A 21,776-nucleotide genomic window follows, 5' to 3' on the forward strand; every position below is an offset into this window, starting at 1 on the left:
TTATATTCACTGTTACAAACAAGATAATTTTTATATTTCTTTTGAGATGAAATTATAGATTCTTATTTGTGATGAATCAAATGTTTATTTTATAATGAAGTTGCTAATTTTCCTTTTTAAAAATATGTATTATATATTAATATATATATTATTATATAACTAATATTAATTAATCAATAATAATTATTATTAAAAAAATTCAAGTAATTAATCTAGATCATTTTTTCTTATTACTATTTCATTAACTAATCTTAAATAATTAATTGTTTTATATATTTTTATTATTTTAAAATATATATTCTTTATTTTATTCGTTATTTATAATTCCCACTGAAATAAACGTCAAAATGCTGTCACAATCAAATTCCGCATTCTTGATGATACGAATGATATAAAAATGATAATAGAGTTCTAATGTCATAGGAATTTGAGTTACAAAAATGTGTTGCATAATTTGCTTTATTCTTATATCTAATTTAATATAGATCAACTACTTTGTTAGTCAAGTCATAATATAATAATTTTATATATATTTTTAAATCTATTTTAAACTTCATTTGTATCAACTTTATATATATACTAAAAATAAGAAATTCGTAATCGTCGAACTATGTGACATAAAAATATATGTATAATGTCTAATTTTCATTCAGTTGCTGATCAAATCCTTCAATTTTTTACGTGATCGATAATTTAGACATGGAATACAAATTTCTGCAATATGGTAGGTCTACTTTATATCTTGTTTGTGCTTGAAGTTAATTCCTTGACGTGACGGTCTAAAATACTTACCTAGATATTTGAGTATCTAAAGAAAGAAGAAGAATCTATTATTAATTATTAATCATGGTTTTATTATTACGAAATTGGATTTTAAGCCGAAGAAAATTGTTTATGCAAGAAATTGTATTATTCAGAATTTCTATGTATTGTAAATATAGTAACACCAAGGTTAGAAATTTTTATTTTATTTTAAAATAATATAATTATCAATATATATAGTAATTTTGAAAAGTGAATATTCTTAAATATGCATTTATATATTTTAAAATTTTATTTTATTCTGCAGAACATAACAAGGGAATATAATAGATGTATTCAAAAATATACACCATTTTTGCAAGTAAGACATTTTTCTGATAAAAATAATAAAGAAGATAAAGAACTAATATATATAGGAACAATGAAAAATAAAATCAGTAGCATTAAAATACTTTCTTTACTGACAACAACAATATCAACAATTGCTCAACCATATATATTTATGAAGCTCATAGAAGAAGATAGTCTAGCAAGTGTAATAGCAATTTTGACATTGTTCAATTTATTTACTATAGCAAATCCTTTTTTCGTACATTTGGCAACAAAAAGATATGTGATTGAAATGCATTATTATCCTAAAGAAGAAAAATATAGTGCTACAATATATACATTATTTCTCAGACGTAAAACGGTATTTATGTTTTTAATATTACTATTATTTATTAATTATTTACTAATAACTATTATTTATTTATTAATATAATTTATACAATCTAATTATTTGTATATTGCAGATAAAATTTACTCCAAATGATGTAACTGAAAGTAAATATAATTTTACATTACCACTGTCAACTTGCTATGTAAAAAATAAACCCTTATTTTTTGTGCAAGAAAATTTTATAAATCGTGAACACTATTTTACTATAATGAATTATAATAAACCCATCGATTTTCAAATGGAATCATTAAATGTAAATTCAATCAATCAATCTCCAATTATTAATACAAATCTTCAAATAGAAAACAAAAATGAAAATTTGATAGAAAAAAAATAATTTAACTTGTATAGTTTCATTTATTACATGGCATTTTAGTCTATAGTTTTTATACATTATTTAAAAGCAGTATATAAGTTGCTAGGTACAAAATATATACATCATCATATTACAAAGAGACTGTATATACTGAAAAATATAATACCAAAATATTAACACATAAGATTTGTTAAGTGTTGAATTTGCAGAATATTACAAATCCCTAGTCAATATTTATAATTTTCATTTGTTCATTCCTTTAATGACATAATCTATGAATAAAACATGTTAAATAATAAACATGAACAAAATAATGTATATGTAATCTTAATGTATGTAAATTTAGAGAAATTCATTAAAAATGATATAATATTGCAATTTAATTAAAGTCAAATATTTTTTAAATATAGCCTCCATACTTAATAATAGTTTTAAAAGTAGTACAATATAATTTCGTAACCGTGTAAAAACGGCGAGTACGTTTTATTAAAGAGATCACAGATTATAATTATACACTTTGACATTATTTCAAAGGTATAAAAGAAATATTTACGACGAGTAAATTGTGCAATTATTGTACATTAAGCTGGGAGCAAATCGAAATCATCTGAAACATGTACCATTGGAACATGAATATCTTCTATTTGAGGTGTTGCTTTAAATTCACATAATCCAACTTCTTTTAATTTCCATTCCCAATCCATTCTTTGTACAGCATGTAATGATTCAGCTTCATTGTGATGCCTTAATAACATTGCTTCCTAAAATAATATAATTTTTTTTCTTAATATTTATATTTATATTCCAATTCATATTATCTTTTAGATAAATGCAATAATATTAATAATATTATTTATTAATGTATTACATTTTTTAAACTGACAAACATGAAAAAATGCTTATCAATTGGTTTTTATATAACAATTTAATTTAACTAAAATTAAAGATAAAGTATGAATTTACGAGTATCTACATAACAATTCAGGTATAAATATAATATAAATAATATAAATATATAAATGTAATATAAATATATACAATATCCTAATTTTTACCTTGATCTTTTCCCATTTGTCATCTACATCTTGTAACCAACTCAAAAATAATCTACCATTATATCTACTCCTTGCATTTCTATCTTTTTCTTCTTGTTCTGGTGTAATAACATTATACACTTCCTCATCTTTTAATATGGTACAAACAGAAAAAGGAAGGGATTGATTGGCCAGAGCTCTAGCAGCTCTACCATGTACTCTAAGAATTTCTTGTTCTACTGATAAAACTAGCTTTTCTTTTTCAACAACATGTTGCATTCTGAGACGATATCTTTCTTTTTCTTGTTCAATATACAAGTCTTTCATAGCGCCTTGTAATCCAACCGGAGGATTAACGTTTGGCTCTTTATTTGCATTTCCAGCCAATACATATGTACAACGATTCATTAAATAATCCTTGAAACCCTGAGGTGGTTTTGGTTGAACTGGAAAAAGACCTTTTCTTCTTCGTTCGATCTAAAAAAAATAAAAATAGTGCAAATATCTTACACAGAAATTTCAACGTTTTTTAGATAAATTTCAACATATATTAAAAATAGTAAATATACAAACCTGCTTTCTAATATTTAAAAACAATTGATAACAATTAGTAATTGGTTGATCATGTGGATGAACTTCTGGGCCTGTATTTGTTGCTTCAGATGCTTCATTAGAAGCAGCTGTAGCAGCTTGTTGTGCTTCTTTATTAGGTTTCATTTTTCTTTTCCTAGGATGAAGTTCAACAGGTGGTGCCGGGGTGCCTATATTTGTTGTTGTGGATGAGGTAGTTGTAGAAGTATTTTCGGAATTCTCAGTTCCATTATCTTTCTGACATTTTCCACCAGTTTCGGTATTTTTTTCTGATTTTTCTGTCATAATATTTGTTTTTGAAGTAACACCACTGTTTGAAATTTCTGTCGAGGTATTTTTGTTTGATTCAGAATTAGTAGTCTCAGGTGTTGGTGAATGATGCCTTTGCTGTGGTGATGAATTATTGGAACGATCTGTCGAAGATACTGGTAATGGAGATGAGTTTGAATAATTTCCATTGCCTGTAGAAGAAGAGTTTTCTTTCAAAGTCATTGACCCATTATTGCCATTACCAGATCTATGTGAACTTCTGAGTACTCTTTGGTGATGCGTTGATCTTTCTTCTCCGTGCAAAGCACCACTGAAATCTTTCTTATCTTCATTTTTAGTACTATTTCCACTTTCTGTAGGACTTGTTGTTCCACTAGTTGATTGACTCTGATCTTTATCCGTTGAATCATTACTATTAGAACTGGCAACTACATAAGGTAACTGATGACTCCTATTAGATGTACTCTTTCCGTTTCTGTTACCTTGTTCTTGTTCAGACGTTGTACTTTGTGGAATAACTATTTTTAAAGGTGGTACTTTAGGAGCTGAATTGGAATCTGATCCTTTCGATCGATCATCTTCGCCATCAGATTCTGGAGGTGCTGGTGTAGTTGTTTTAGAATTAGTTGTCGAACCAGAAGGATTTGATGGTTTTGGACTACTTGCCATTGAAGAACTTGGACTTTTCCTGTCAGTACTAATTGAGGTTGTATTTTGATTACTTTTACTCGAACTTGTTCCAGATCCTTGTTTACCTGATTTTGTACACTGTGAAAAAAACAAAATTTCAAAATTTATTTTTACTTATTAATCGCAAAATCTTCTAAATAAATAATTCAGTCTATTTATTATTTTAACAGAAAAAAAGTTTTATTTTGCTAATAGTTAAGATTTTTAAAATAAATTAACAATTATTTTATATTTATCTTATACTACTAATGCCTTATATAATAACTAATAATTAATAATAAACGAACCTTTTCCACAGTGTTAGTAGTATTTCTACTAGTACTTTGTCTGCCTGTGGTAGTGCTTTTTAAATTTTCTTTTATAGGTTCGGAATCTTTTCGTTTCTTTCGACGATTCTCTTCATCCTGCTCTTCTGTATTATCGTTTTCAAACGCACGCTTAGACGAAGGTGATGCTGAAACCGCAGGAGCATCATCGGTAGTAATCGATGCGGTTGTTGTTTCACCGGAAGATGTTGCACTATTAGCGGTAGACACGTTGTTACCACCATTCTGTCCTCCTTGATTGCCAACAGACTTGCCACCATCTTTATCTTTCTCGGGATTAGGGTTTGGTGATGAGCTTGCACCTCTAACTGGTGTGGGTTCTTTCGAACTTTTGAATTCATACACGTCGCTACTATCACTGGTAGACGATGTGTTTCCAGAGGTACTGGAACCCGAGACGGCATTCACGGTCCCTGACGAGACGTTTGATGACGTCTTCGATGAAGTTTCCATTTGACCTTGATTCTACAAATATTATTTTTTTATTAAAAAAAAAAAATAAATAAATAAATAAAATTTTTACACATGAAAATGATACAATGCGTGAATCATATATATTCGTTATCATTATTAAAAGCAATGTAAAATATAATTTTCTTTTCCTCATTAGAATTTTTTTACGTTATCGTGTATTACTTGTAGTAAACTTCGCAATACATAACACTTATCATCATGTTTTGTAAATGACCTTAGTCCTTTTTGCTAATCGCATTGCATTTTTTAAATCTATATTTAAACAAATAATAAATAAATAAACTAAATAAAACTAATAATACATTTATTAAAATATCTATCAATAATCAATATTTTCTAAAAGAATCGAGAGTTAATATTATTCATAACAATCAAAATCGGTGAACCCCCGTTTTATGGAAAATTAATTAAATAAACTACCGATAATAACTAGACTACTATATGTATAAACACATATGCATAAGTAACACATTTACATATACCTGTGCGTTCATGCCGCCCTGACGGGAGTTAGCAGTACCCCCTCCTTTTTTTTCATCCCTCGCTCCTCTCACCTGGTTGAGCCGAAGCGTCACCCTCGGCGAGCTTCCAGACTGCCCGGTTCCCGATCTATCGACTGTGCAGAACAAAATCTCGGTTAATTGCAAGAACAACAACGAAATATCGGGGGAATAAGTTTCCACGAAGCCAGTATACGCTCCTCCGGCATCGAGGCAGAGCATAGAGGACGGTTGAAGGAATGAAGGAGAGAGAGAGAGAGAAGATGGTTGGCGGATACAGGGAGAGAAGGAAATGGAAGATAGGTGGGGAAAGGAGGATGGGCATTCGAAGAGGGAAGGACAAGGATGGTAAGAGATTTAGAGAGGAATGAGTCGCTGCTTGCGATCATCGAGAGTATGGCTGTTAATCACAGGGACCCCCAGGAGAACAAGTTTCTCGAGGGGAATGGGGAGGGTGAGGGGGGGAGGCAAGAGAGCTTCCCGATCCGCGATCGATTCATTAGTGGCCTTTTACCGGACGATCGCGTTACAGGAAGGCATGCCATTAAACTCTTTATTCGAGTCGATGCGGTACGCTGCATGATCAGTATAATAAGTGGAGCTTAACGTCCAGTGTGATCGAATCTCTTAGCAAATACATTTTGAAATTTTTATCACGCTATCGTACATATTTTTTTCAAATACGATTATTGAGGAATTTCATTTTTATACGCATATATATATATATACATATACATAAATCAATTTTTACAATTATCTGCAGCAAACAATTTCGTTCGATAAGACGAATGAAATTCGATGCTTCGATTAAGAGATGAATGTAAATGGAATGTTAAAATTATGATATACGTGACAAGCGTATATTCATTATGAAAAGATTTATCGCGAGATATTACATTCATCGTTTAGAGTGTATTTTAACAGGGCGGAATTCGCCCGAGAGAGATTCGCGGGATCCGAGCGGGAAAACGGATTTCACGGCGAAGCAATAACGCGAGGCTTGTCCCGATGATTTCACAGAACGCTTGTTTCGAGAGATACTAGGATACCGTGTAATGTTGAAAGCGAGGCTGACGCAAGCACTGCTCTCGATCAATATATAATTGAATCTACGAGTTAACACAACGTCACGTATATAATTTCAGAATTCAGACCAATGTATTATATGTCGAAATGCGCGAATACATTATGTTAATATCGATTTAACAATAATCTTACACGGTAAATAACACAGTACTTTTATTAAGATCTCTTTTGGTCATTGATCGTGGTTCCCCCTCCCATGCGGTATCTCCTTTCTCTATCGCTCTCGTGAAAGAGGGAATTGTGCCAATGAAACTTGGCGCTTGCGAATAGTGTATCCTAAAATACATCAACTTCACTAGTCAATGAATTCGTGACTATTCGCCGCTTTTACAATATTAACGATTCGCGGAAATAGTTTCACCCTATACGGATCCAATATTTTTAATTATTATATCTCGTTCACTTGATTTATACTGTTTAAAAAAATTATCATTTCGATTCAGCAAATTGAAGAGGCAGATCTAAATAATATTTGAATTAAAAGAAAAATGTAAATAATAACAAAATAAAAAAAATTTTTAATTTAAAAATGTACGTTTTATTTACGTTATATATGAATAGAATTTTATATTTAATTTTTACAATAAAATTTTGAAATTTAAATATTGATATTATAACAATTTTTAACTTTTTTATCAACATTAAATTATTATTACATTTAATAAAAATTATCGTATATTCTGTCAATTAAAATTGACAAATAATATTTTCGAATCGCAACCCAAATATAATGGACACTTCAAATTAATCGATGCTCTTTTTAACCGTACAAGCGAGTATGTTTATCGCTAGTGTCGCGATACGTGAAGGCACGTAGCGTAATATTATCTAGAAAGAGAGTACATATTTGTGGAACATTCTTACTGCGAAATGATGATACGTAAATATCACGGTATATTCAACATACATGCTTCTCGGAATGCAACGTATATTATTTCGTAGTGTGTATTTCATTCTCACACTTCCTAGATGATAGAAGAAATCTATCTTTAAAGGATAGAATTACCAATGTATTCAAAAAACTTTCGAGCGCTATGATTTCTTAGTTGCATATATTATGGCGATAATTAATATATAATCTACATAGCAAATATTACACAAGATAACACGATTAATATAAATAATAAGTGAATTTTTACGATATTATTTAATACATAGAAGAGATTAACTATAATGACAGATATTAAATATCGATAAGATAGCTAAAAATGTAATTAATAAAAAGAAAATACACGCAAATCTGTTTTATATATCATTAGAAGGAATTCATTAGAAATATTTCTTCTTTATTTCCTTCGCCATTCCTGACCTTGCAAAACACGAACCAAACGCAAGTTTTTATTGGATGAATAAAATATCACAATCTTTTTGACCGATAACATATGTTTTATCGAATATAGTTTGCCATGAGAAGTTCATTAACTTGCTGCACAAAGATAATAATACAACCGATGACATAAACTGTACAAACTATACAAATGACAATTGTTTTTTAATACCTATGTTGTGACACATGAGTTATTATATAAAAATTAAACGATTTATAATATTTTATATAAGCTTTGCAATTTTAATCATTCTCTTTAAAAAAAACGATTTTACATAAAAATTCGAAAAATGTATATTAATATTAACATCATTAAAAGATATATGATTTAAATAAGATTTAGAAATTGACAATTCATAATATTTGATTGATAAGTGAAGTACTGATTTAAATCTACTTATCGATTAGTAGAATGACGAAATGTTATAACGAGAATCAAGGTCAGCTGAAATATGACTCCGTAAAATGTCGCTGTCTATCCTCCTACGATCTATCTGTCTGATTTATATTTCAAAAAGATTAGCACATCGCTTCGGTTGAAGTTTAAAAGATTTTGCTACACTGAAAGCAAACGTACTGAACGCAGTATATCGTGTTTCCAACATGTTCTGTGAAATGCATGAGACAAAGTACGCAACCGGTTTTGTTCCTCACTATACACGTACATTTAATTGCCGCGGTTAAATATTTTCCAGACTTCAATTTGACTTTGTTAACGATCAATAAAACTGTGACAACGATATCGACACGATTTTTATGTTAGTATACGTTTCAACATCAACGATAACAAAACTTAAAAGTATTAATCACGAATATAAATCATTTAGACATTTGTATACCTTTTCTACAACATTCAACACAATGCGTAGAATATATTCAATTATTAAATTGCAAAGAAAAAACAAGGAAATATAAATACAATAATTCGAGCGAGCTTGTTAGAAAATGGTGCACTGTTGCAATAACTGCAACACAGACCCCTTTCGGAGGTACGATCACCCTAGTGGTGTCGATGGACGCAGCCCGCGAGCGCAAACGTGTCCAATGTATACTTGCCAGTCAGCGTGCTTCCTCTCTCTCACTCCTCACATTCTCCCTCTTTTTCTCCCCCTTCTCTTGCACACTCCTTTCTCTCTTACCTCAGAGAAGTCTGCCTTTGTCCCTCTCTTGTTCGACAGCAAAGAGACCAGCGAGGAGATGTATTCCAAGGTTCGGCAATCCTGGTTCGCGAATGACACTTCTTTCAAATAGGTTAATATCGATGTCGTAAAGAAGACGACTCGATAGAACGACGCACGTTAAGATTGTAGAAACACGCGCTGAGCCACGTGGTCGAGAGTACTTGCTAGTAACGGTACTTTTGGGTCATCCGATAGTAGCCAGAGGGTTTCAAGCGTAGACGAACGTAGCCACGAGCGCATACCTGTTCCTGCGACGGATCACCGACTAGCACGGATTGTGAGGATATGAAGATCCTCAATAGATTATCACGAGTGGACAGGAAGAATAATATTATGATCAAGTGTGACGACAAGCAAGAAGTTCAGTAGCCGTCGAAGCAGCGTGTGTACACTACTGCCACTCGCACGGCTCCCACATAACGCGCCAGAGCGAAGACACTGAGAGAGCTAAGAGAGAGAGGAGCCCGCTCGCGACTGTGTCGCCGCGTCTCCGTCTCAACCAACTTCTACCAGGCGCGGCACTGCATCGCGCGCACGATACCGACGCGTCACTACTGGGGAATGTCACGTTTAATTAAATGGTGTTTCTGCATCGCTCGCTATTATTACCGATCGGTAGTGATTGCACGCTCACGCGTGTTCATTCGCTACACAAGCGGTACATTGTATGCGCACGCGCGTTATAACCGTGTTAAATATTTATAATGCATCTAATTTCCCACTTAAAAGAAAGATCTTGTTAATTGTAATAACGTATTATATATTGTATAATACATTCATATACATAATACATAATTGTATAATACAATTAAAAATAATATTTAAAAAAATAATTTTTCATTGCGTTCAATATGAGAATAAAAAAAAAAAAAACAATAGTTTTCCTGTTTTATAATTTTATCTTTTTAATAATTTTTTCTAGATATCTGTCAAGATGCAAACTGTTTCGATTATTAAATATATACCTTTATATATCTTTTACATATTATATTTTATTGTTTCTTATTGAATTATAAATTCATATAAAACTTTTACAATTAAACACATATATTAAAAATATGAATAAATAAATAATATTATTTCATAAAAAACAAATCAACAATTTCATAAAAAACAAAGGAAGGTTTATGAAAAAAACATATTTCTAAATAAAATAAAAATATTAAATCATATTCCTATCATCTATTTAAATTTATTTATTATATGATTAATTATCAATTTTTATAATTGCAATTTAATATAACAAGGTATTTGTATCGTATAATATCAATTGTAAAATATAAATAAATAAAAATAAATATAAACATAAAATTTTTATATTTCTAATTATATATATTTGACATGATTGTCAAATTCATTCATATTTAATAGCAGCTATGTCGATAAGTGCGATATTTATCATATCGATGAAACAGCACAACAAATGTATTAAATATTTTATTATTAATAAATAAAAATATTTTAAAAAATTAGTAAAATATATGAATTTTCTATTCTATTCTTTAATAATTTTTAAATTAATATTATAATTTTGTAATATACAAAACATCGTAAATATATTTCATTATTAATATTAATTAGTGTTATATTGAAAACTTAAAATTTTAAAAAGTAAGAATTTCTTTCTAATATTAATTTATATAAAACTAGAATTTTAAAACATTTCAAAATTAATTTAAATTTAAGCATTATTCAAAATATATATTACCGTACATAAGATTGGATATGTTTATTATATTCAATAGTAATTTTATATTAATTGCAAAATCTTTTACAATAATATTTATTGTTTCTATATATTCAATATAAAAAAAGAAATTTATAAAATGAAAAGCAAACTTAATTATATGTGAAAATTAAAGCGCATTAAAATTAAATTTGAAATATAAATTTTTTATATTTATAATAATAAATAATAACAGTTTGTGCATACAGACTCACCTTTATTTTGCGGTGGTGTCCTCCGCATCTCACAGGGGGCTCCACTGTCCTCAGCAACGTGCAGTGCAGCGGCTGGCGCACTTCCGGTCGTACGTTGCTGCTGTTGTTGAAATTGAGAATGGTGATGTTCGTAAAGTTGTTGCTGCTGTTGTTCCTGTTCTTGTTGTTCGTGTGACGACGCTGATGTGCTTGTTTCAGCCGGAGAGCATGGGCTATCAGGAGCAACTGTTGTACTTTCATCAGGTGAACTCACACCTGTAATATCTGTATTATAAATAAAATAGAAATAAAATCTTACATACGTGATTTTCCAAAAACACGTTCTAAATGTTTGAAATATCTTGATGTTGATAAAAATACAATGTAGATTATAGGAACAATGAAACAGCTGTGATGAAATGATAAAATATTCAGCAGAATATACACAATATTTTTTTATATTTCGAATTTACTTGGTCAGTGTCCTAAAAAAGAGAACTAATATCTCCATCTCTTTTTCTTTCCTATTAGATTAATATTTTCATTTCACCTAAATTTTGTAAGTTAGTTTGTAAACAATACGAAGGACGAGAACACTTAATAGTTTTGCACAAATTTTTAGGCTCAATAGATTAATTACACACACTTTATACACATTTCCTGAGATTTGACTAGTATTTTCACTGTTTTGTATATATATATATATGTCTAAAAAAGATTCCAGTTATTCTTTTTCTCACACGTTTTGTCAACGATACACACAATAACACACAATGCACGTGATTAAATGATAATTAATTGGTAACAAATGGTTTCTTCCACGAGAAAAAATATTTTGAAAAGTCCATCAGGAGTTTTGATATTTCGAAATATGATAGATAAATTATCATCATTGTCAGTATCTTCTAAAACTTGATATTATAGGTAATGTTGAATCTCATTTCAATTCATTTTCACACATGATTTTGATATTCGATTATGTTTTTTCTTTTTACAATAAATAGATTCTTTCTCAGTTTCCTTTTTTTTCTTGTGGGCCAATTGTCACGCCGATCTTGACGATTCAAAGGCAATCAAGGCGACATCTGTCGGTCCGCCGGGGGAAAGTCCGTACGTGTACGTGCTCGACGTGCACGCGAACACGGCCCCTCGCGAACTAGTAGCCATGTTGCGTCGCTATGTCGACGATTGGCTCCGCCTTTCTCTACATCCCCACCAACGATGAACCAAGAACGCTCTTTTTCACCAATCGAACGCAAGCTGATCCCGCCAACGACACCGTCGGTCGTGCGCTCTACAAGACGGTCTAAACTGCAGAAAGTGTGCAATTGTGTTCGACCATGATATCTGTATATGAAGTATACGCATCCTATAGTTATATCCTGTATCTGCACATGTGTCAGTGCTAGCATTTCCTCACGTGCCGCTCCTGCGCTCAGCACACCAGTCGCATTATCGCTTACTTACTTTCCGAGTGTATTCGCGCGCTCTGAGCCAAAAAAGGGTATAAGCATTCATTTATGTAAAAAAAAAAGCGTAAAAATTTTGTTTTTCATAACCAAAAATACTATTTCTGACAATGGCAATGAGAAGTTAAAGAAAGATCGCGATGAATTATCCTTTCTTTCTTTTTTAAATTTTTTTTTAAATGACCAAGAGAAATGAATTAATAAATTTAGAAACTTGCTCTGATAGTGATTTTATATTTCTACAGAATTAAAATGAATTTCACAATCATTTATTATTTATTTTTTTTTATATTGATATATATGTATATTTCAATTATAGACAAATTCTAAAGAAAATTTCAAAGAGATTATTCTCAGTTTTTTATTTATCTAATAAAGATTTTTTATTTATCTAATATTTTTAGTAGAATTAATTTCCTTCTCTGAAATAATATGAATATATTTGAAATTTACAAATTTATAAATGCTTAAAAATTGTTTATTTCAACAAAACAAAGAATTATAAAATATCTTATACAATGATTGTGTAAATTGATCAGACTGTAATAGTGTAATAAATCAAAATGGCTGTGCATGTCTCCCAAAAGAGAATCAGCGACGATAAAATCTTTCAAGAATATAAAATCAGCGATATTCACAGTGATCATAATCGTAATGGAGAGCAAGAAAAATAAATGAGATATAGAAAAAAGGAAGTAGGAAATGGGAAACAAAGGAAGTGTAGAACGAGTGGAAAAGTGAAAACATGATTCAGTAGTGTCAAACTTCTATGGGGAAAAGACTGGCATGCTTGGTTAACGTGTGGCTTACTATGCGAATACGAAAGGAACGAGACTCTTAGGGTATTTACACACATGAAAAACAATGTTTACTTTAAAGGAGAGAGACTAGCATAATTGCCATAATTTCTTTGTTTTTTATTATTTCTTTTTTTCTGATTATCTAATTTTAAGTATTATAAACTGATTGTTTGCAACCAGATATGATGAAAATGGAAGGAAAGATATAATTTCTTGACAATAGTATTTTCACAATGTCAAATCCTTCCTTTCTTATGTTTCTTTTTTAATTATTATATAGTGAACAAAATATTGAGAAATTTAAATGCTTTAATAAATCAATGTTTCCCAACCAATGTCTTAATCGAAATTATAAATTGTAATTATTAAAATTTTAATATATACAAATATATATAATATTTATTAATATTTATAAATAATGTAAAAAAGTATGACTCAATTAAATATAACAATTAAAAATTCTTATTATATTTAAATATTTTTATATTTAATAATATTATATTTATTAATATTTTTCAAAATATTCTTTTTTAAATAAATAATGAATTACAACAGAATGAAGTGTATTATCATTTCAACTAAATAAACATTTTTATCTCAATAATTATGAGATATCGTAAAAATTAATATTTCTAAATATTTCTAGAAATTTCTAGAAATTTAAAAATATTGATGTGAACAATTTCTCGATCTTCCAAATTATTAAGAAAATATCCAATAAGAAAAGAATCAAAAAAATAAAGATAAATATATAAAAAATTAAAAAGGGAAAATATTTAATTCATTTGCATCCATATTCAATCCATCCGTTAAATTTCAACATTTGAAGGTTAATGACTAAAAGAAGTGTTTCCAAGTATCTGCGTATTCTGGATAAAAAAAATGCGACACTTTCCAAGTAGTCGACGTTCGCTGAGCACACCCATAAAGGGGACCGAATACGAACATCTTGTGAACTGTCATGTAAACTTGTGGTGTGCGATTCTTGTCGAGAAGTTGCGACATTCGTCGGTTTTCTTCCCGATCGATATCTCTGCTGTTAGAATAAAGCTGGCCATTTATGGGCAAAGATGGAACTAAAAGAATGTTCAATTTCAAGATTTAATACTTTTATTTTCATTTCTTTCATACCACGTATCTTATTTAATGAAATATATTTCCTATTTATCGTAGTTTAATTTTTAACGAATAATTTCTTTTTTTATTTTTTCTTATTACAGAAAACAGAAAACCATCTAAATAAACCATCTAAGTATGTAGATGGCGCATAGACAATAGATTAATACTGTGTAAAAAAACATCGTTCACATTTGAAATTTTTAACTGATACGTACAGTAAACAACTTGATAATTTCCATTATGGATTGTACAATCATTATGTATTCTTGATAATTATCAGCTAAAAGATGTAGAAATATTCCAATATGTATAATATAGATTTAAGATCAAGAAACAATTCTATGATAATGAACATACCACACTATATTGTAATCGACAAGGAAAAAATAAATAATAATATAATAGAAAAATATTTGAAATATAAGAATTCAATTAGAATGGAATTTTTAAAGAATTAAAAAATATAAATATCTAAAATTAGAATAACTTTTAACTTATGATTTAGATATCTTGAATATTTTAATGAAATCATTATTCAAATTGTTAACTTATTGTTTTTTTATAAATTGCTAAATTGTTTTTCAAGAGTTTTTAATAAAGAAATGAAGAAGAAGAAGATGTAAAGAATTTTGAAAGATTATATGAAAGAAAGACATGGAAAATTCCACAACATATTTATTCAATGGAAAATACATTAAAAAAAATAGCAACACAGCAATAATATTAAAGAATATTATTTAATTCTAGATTTTCATCAATTTATATTGAATATTTTCATTGAATTTAGCAAAAAAAAAAAAAAAAAAAATCAAATAATTCTAAAATGAAATTGTAATCAGAGTAAAATGATAAAGAATATTATTACCAAAACAGGTAATAATAATTTTCGAAATATTATTTCGAATATTATCGTGATTGACATTAATTACATTTGATACATCTACAATTACATACTAAATCGTACAACTTGACTCACGTAAAACATTTGTTTCTAAATTATTTCCTTAAAAATGATTATAGATTAAAGTAAATCGATCGCATTTAAATTATTCTTAATAAACAGAAACATAAAGTCCTTTTTAAAATACATAAAAAAACAATGAAATGATTTTTATTTTTATCACTTGTTAATACTTTATTTATAATAACACAATATCTGTTATACTTCTGAAAAAAAAAAATATAAAAAAATTCTATTCGAAAATCAATCAAATGGTATTATTTTTTAAAAAATATTATTAAATATATTGAAAAAGAAAAAATTCGATATATATCTCGACATAAATAATTTGCGATTTTTTTTATTAAAAATGGAAGGTTTTATAGAAAACAGGTGTATTGTAGATACAAATGGTGTCGTTTTGTTTTCATGCGAATACACAAGGTTCTCAGTGAAAATAGATCGGAAACGACGTCGCGATAAACAAGCCTGTCATTTCTTAAGTAGTCTATCGGCTTTAAGACACGGGCGGCGCCCGATTCCGCCTTCTTTTCTTCAGCCAGTCCGATGAAAACTGCATTCGCTTTAATTATATTATACTAGAGATTCGATTTCGAAACTTTATCTAATTACATTCGGCAATTCTAGAAAAAATAACTGTAAATTCTATGACAAGTCGTATTTCTCAATATATGGAGAAAGCCTAAATAAATAAAAATAAATCATATATAAAATGAAACTGAATTCGAACAAAAATTCTTCGTCATTCTTTATATATGCATGATTATTCGTGAATAGATATTTATAGCTCGTATATCATTTCAATGTATCGTTGATATTTAAACATGTATATTATATCTTTTGCGTTAGGACATTGATCTTTAGCTAGTTATCATAGAAATAAAAATGATTTATATTTTTATATTAGATGTATAATGTAATAATAATAATGATATGTGAATAGAGATAGAAAAAATTGTATATGAGTTTAGATAGAGAAATATGAATGATTATCAATGGCAATCTTTTAAATGTGTATGTAAGTCCAACGCCCATTGACATTAAAGACTGTACTTCTTCAAGAATGTCTGATACGGTGATATACCGAATCTTCAGCTTTAAAACCGAGTTCGAAATTCTCTGTGGAAACATTGGATTTGTCGTCGGTATCGTCTCGTAGATAAGCCAGGGCCGAACTCTCGTTAGAAATGACCATTGTGAAAACATTTAGAGAAAGTGAATCGATCCACGAATCAAAATAACATTGAAAAATAAATTATGAATAATTATTCGAATATTTGCTTAATGTCTAAATATATTAACAAATTAAATTTATAGAATATATATGTATATATAAAGTAAATTTATTTTTCTTTTAAAATAGTCTAAATGTTAAATTACGACAACGGCATTGAAGATATATATATATGTGATATATAATATTTTCTATATTCTAATAAAAATAATTTTTTAAAAAATTATTTAAATATCTTTATATCAATTAAAATAAATTATAATATAATATATATATGTTTGATACTGAAATTCTATATATTTTTTTAAATGTGAATTTTTTAATTCAAGAAGACTATTTATAATATGCGATTTAGATTTTATCTATCTTATTTATTATATAACTTATTAAATTTATATTATACTATTTTTTCATCAGAAATAAAGTTTTTATTTAAAGTATTAATAATGTGATTAAATTTATATTAAAACATCAAACATATCAATAATTTATTATATTTAATATTATAATAAAATTATAAATAATATATACTATTAATAATAATAAATATTATAAATAAATCTATATATCAATAGAGGAAAAAATTAAAAAATATTTTAAGAGAATATTTTATACTTTAAGTTTCATCAATATTAAAGTTGAATCACATATATTGCAGTCCTGTGTCAAATATTGCTTCTAATATTATAAAAAAATACGGTATTCTTGAAATTAAAACCAAAATTAAATTATATGCAATATGTTTTTATTAAAATTAAGCAATTACTAAAAGCTATAGATATTTATAGATTATTACATAACATTTCTATTTAATTCTAAATATTTAAATATTTTTTTAATATTCAAACTCATAAATTTTAAACATAAATTCATCAAATTTAAAAAATTATACAGAGATCTATTTCTAGTATATTATACTATATCCAACTATTATCTATGTAAATATCTTGGTGATTATAAAACTAGGTTGAAGCCTACTTTAAAGATCTTTAAGAACACAAACTATTCATTGAAATGGAAGCAAGTATAAACGAAAATAATTATTTAAAAATAAAGAATAAATAATTTCTTATAAAATAAAAATTAATAATTAAAAAAAAAACATTCTAATTAATCCTATATTAAAATTTGTAAAGAAAATATATTAGAAACTAAAAGAATATATCAATAAGAAACAATTTTTTTAATCCATTCAAATATACTAATACTTAAATAATACATAATATCAATATATTTTTTAAATTTAATTTAACCTAATCTAAACACAACGGTTAATACAACTCAAGCCTAAATATCTGAAATATCCATTTGAAATATTAACCGCGAGATTTCTAGATCTAAAGCAGTCAGAAGTGAAAAATTATGTGGTATAGTGCGGCCCTGTCTCGAGTATTGATCTGTACGAGAGTTGTCTGCCGCCCCTCCCAAGCCCAACACGCTGGATGTTTCATCCCTCCACAACCCTCTGAACAACAAGGAAGGCGTGCACCTGTGACTAGAGTGTTGGTGAATACTCTATTAGGCATCTTATAGGCAGGAGACATTATCTCCGGTATAGTATATTCACATATGAGCTTACAGCTTAGATCACTATTTGCTCTCTTCTACTACTGACGTTATGGTAACCTACAATATCGTTCTACCTTTATAGAATAATTTCAATTTTGCTAGAAATTCGAACCCACTTATGCAACATCGCAAGATACGCTAAAAGGGAAAGTGACCAACGGAGCATCTCTGAACGAATTATTGTTCATACCACGCGTTATTTGAAAGGGAATGTCACTCGTTTCAATCTCTAGATTCATTTTTATTTTTTTACTTTTTGAACTTTTTTAAGAGATGAATAAATACGGCAAAGGTTTATTTGAATCTTTTATGACGTAATTATATTTTCATTTTCACTTTTCCCCTTAATTTTCTCTCGTTAACATTTTTATCTTCTATTTTTATCTTATTGAAAAGAAGATATTTTACAAAAAATATTTTTATGGAGAAAGTTTTTATTCAAATTTTGCATGTAAGAAATATTGTTCATTTATATAAAAAAAAATTGCAATTCGTAAAATTAAAAGGAATACTAATAAAGTTTTTTTATATTCATTTTATGTTTCTAATGTATTGAAATATTTCATTTTTATTTTCAAGGAATGGAAACCAATTTACATTAAATTTTTTTAATTTTCAAAATTATTTTCATCTCTTTTTTCTTCTTCCCTTATAATTTTTTATTAAAATACATCAATTTTTAATTTTCACGAGTAACAAAATATTTTCAATGAAATTCTACAACGTTTTTCACTTCCGTATAATGTAATTACAAAATATTACATTTTTCAGTAATACGGTTTTTAATTAAATTCTGTATATTTTCTTCTCTTTCTCCCTTTTATTTTCGTAATATTAAACTTTCGTAATTACATAAATATATATTTTTAAATAATAAGAAATTTAATATATTTCATACGTAATTTCAACGTAAAAGTAAGTAAATATTAAAATAAATGGTGAAATTTCATGCCTATTGTAATTTAAAATTAAATTAATTTTAAAAAAATTAAAAATAAAAAAATTTAGTAGCCGTTCCACACGTTTCTTCGACCTTTAAGGGTAATGGAATGAAACGGGACAGAGAAAGGGTAGCCGAGCAACGAAGGTGGATTGTATATGAATGAACCCGCTGACTTCCTGCGTTTAGGAAGGTCGTGCACCGTCGCTTTCATTTATCGACGAGAATCTCTATACTATATACAAGAACGAATAGGGGTGATGGACTCCGTAATATTTAAAAAAAAGACTTTTTAATTTTTTATCATATTTGAATTATGTATATATAAGTTGAAGAATATATACATACATAAAGAATTACTATCACTATAGCTATCATTTATTAAAAATGATTTCAGAAGTAAAAATTTCAAAAAATAGGATTCTTACGATAATTTATAGATTTATATTCAAAATTATTAATAGCGAAAAAAAGAAGTTGAATTTTAATATTAAAGTGGATCAATAAAAAAGAATATATGCAAAATATATAGATAAAAAATTATCGAATAAAATTGATAAAAAATTTAAGTATAAATTAAAAGTAATTTTTTTTTGCATAACACAGGTAATATTTCGTTATTCTAATATTAATAATTAGAAAATATTTCACGCATTCAATGACTTATATTCAATATATTTGGCTTGAATTTTGATTAGAATTAAATTGTTTCGATATTTTAAATTTCACTTTATAAAACATTTAATCAAAATATAATTAAAGTATAATTCGAATAAGCTAAGCTTGTAATATAAAATAATTTGTTTTATGTATTTATAAAATAAAAATCTTACGATAAAAAATGACAAGAATTATGGGTACTCACCATTTGCTTCCTTTGTATTGAGATCGTATCCATTCACGAGCATTTGTCGCATTCGAAAATCTTCTTTACGATTGATAGATGCCTGGACTGCCGATTCCCCATTTTTATTAGTCCAGCGACCTTTTGACCCTCGTTGTTGTAAACTTGATGACCTTGAAGTAGTATTTGATGTATTTGTATTTTCCGTTCGGTTACCACCTAAAAAAAATGAATTGATTAAATCTTCCACATGTTTATTAAATTATTTATTAAATTGCTTAAATTGCTAATACATGTATATTGGTATTCATATAAAAAAATTCATAATATAGGTAAAAACATTAAATTTTTTATAGATATAATGTTAAATATAATATAAATATATGTGCTATATTTGTCTATTGTATAGAAAATTATTGAATAATAATTTTTCAATATGTATATATAAATAATATAAAAATATAAATGTAAATTTTAAGTTATGTTGTATGAATATATACAATAGTATTAACGCCTCCTAGTATAAATCGTAGTTCCAAGTTACCGACAATCGGCACTATCAGATCAATTCTCTCATGGCGGGAATTCGAGCGCACATCAATTACTACATTTACATAACCCTTCTTTTTTCTTTGTCAAAGTTGGGTGGCGCTATTCGTAGTACAACCGCGGGGTCGGATTGAGTATAAAGTTATGTGGTTGGTAGACCTGAATGGAAAGTACAGGCGGGCAAAACTCGTTCCCGCGAAGTAACTAGCTTCGATTTTGCATTGTAGTTTATTTCCATAAAATGAATACATACAACAGAAAATTAAGTGTTTATCGGAAAGCATAAGTACTGCGTAGTTCGTGCGAGTGTTATTTGTTCGAATATAACAAAATAAATAAACACATAGTTCTATGACCAAATGAAAAATTTAGCTGTCAAATACATTTTTTATATAATGTAACGTGAAATTACATTATAGTGAATTTTATGATCAATATCATATATTTGTGCAAATATAAATAAATTAATTATTCAATATTTAAAATATTCATTATAAAAGCATGCGATATTGATTGATAAGATGATTGTTTGATCGTCGATTATATGTTGTAAAGAAGTCCATGAAATGTGCGTGAGTTTGTTCTAAATGGAATATTCGTTCTTTTTACCTGAAACTATTTCTTGAGAGGTCATTTGAAGAAGAAGCGCGAGCTGTTGTCGCTCGGACATCCGCGCTGGGTAACCGCGGAAACGACTGTTACCGCCTGCGGGCATTCCGTCTTCATAACTCATGTAACTCAGACCCAAAAACGCACGTGGAGGATCGCGGTGAGCACTTGAAAAAAAGGATGCCACTAGGGGATAGACGCGCGTCTTTGTTTCTGAACGCGCGGTGATTTGCCACGAGCAAAGATAACCTAAAATCGCACAGTCGGTTCACGCCATTTTGACCTACCGAGCGCGCACAGATACGTGAATCGACAGTCACGCGAAACGTACGCAACCACACGCGCCAAAACAGATTGCATCTGATGAACACTAAGAATTGTCGTTTGTGATTTATGCACTTTTGTTTCCCGGGCCGATAGTTTGATTTCACAACGCGGCATGTGTGTGCGTGCTCTTTCGAAAACGAGATTCGCGACACACGAC

General features: G+C 28.5%; 2 protein-coding genes across 3 annotated transcripts; one reads left to right on the forward strand and one right to left on the reverse strand.

Annotated features, from left to right (window-relative positions):
- The first annotated feature begins 655 nt into the window (after positions 1-655).
- LOC105737234 (transmembrane protein 70 homolog, mitochondrial) lies at positions 656-2,182 on the forward strand. The gene is made up of 3 exons (XM_012494481.3): positions 656-951; positions 1,070-1,453; positions 1,557-2,182. The coding sequence occupies exons 1-3, from the start codon at positions 847-849 to the stop codon at positions 1,818-1,820; spliced, it is 753 nt and encodes a 250-aa protein (XP_012349935.2). The 5' UTR covers positions 656-846; the 3' UTR covers positions 1,821-2,182.
- Positions 1,821-21,434, reverse strand: LOC100869494 (uncharacterized). Of its 2 annotated transcripts, XM_031920387.2 has the most exons (8): positions 21,293-21,434; positions 20,156-20,353; positions 11,220-11,483; positions 5,667-5,800; positions 4,672-5,175; positions 3,407-4,462; positions 2,855-3,310; positions 1,821-2,560 (listed from the first exon to the last, which is right to left on the reverse strand). In XM_031920387.2, the coding sequence occupies exons 1-8, from the start codon at positions 21,414-21,416 to the stop codon at positions 2,381-2,383; spliced, it is 2,916 nt and encodes a 971-aa protein (XP_031776247.2). In that variant the 5' UTR covers positions 21,417-21,434; the 3' UTR covers positions 1,821-2,380. The 2 variants fall into 2 exon arrangements, with proteins under 2 accessions (XP_031776247.2, XP_086769582.1); XM_086913456.1 differs by lacking the exon at positions 11,220-11,483.
- Positions 21,435-21,776: the final 342 nt, after the last annotated feature.

This window comes from Apis florea, unplaced genomic scaffold (genome assembly GCF_048593485.1).
Source record: "Apis florea isolate Af1SG1 unplaced genomic scaffold, ASM4859348v1 contig_3496_pilon, whole genome shotgun sequence".
Lineage (NCBI taxonomy): Eukaryota > Metazoa > Arthropoda > Insecta > Hymenoptera > Apidae > Apis > Apis florea.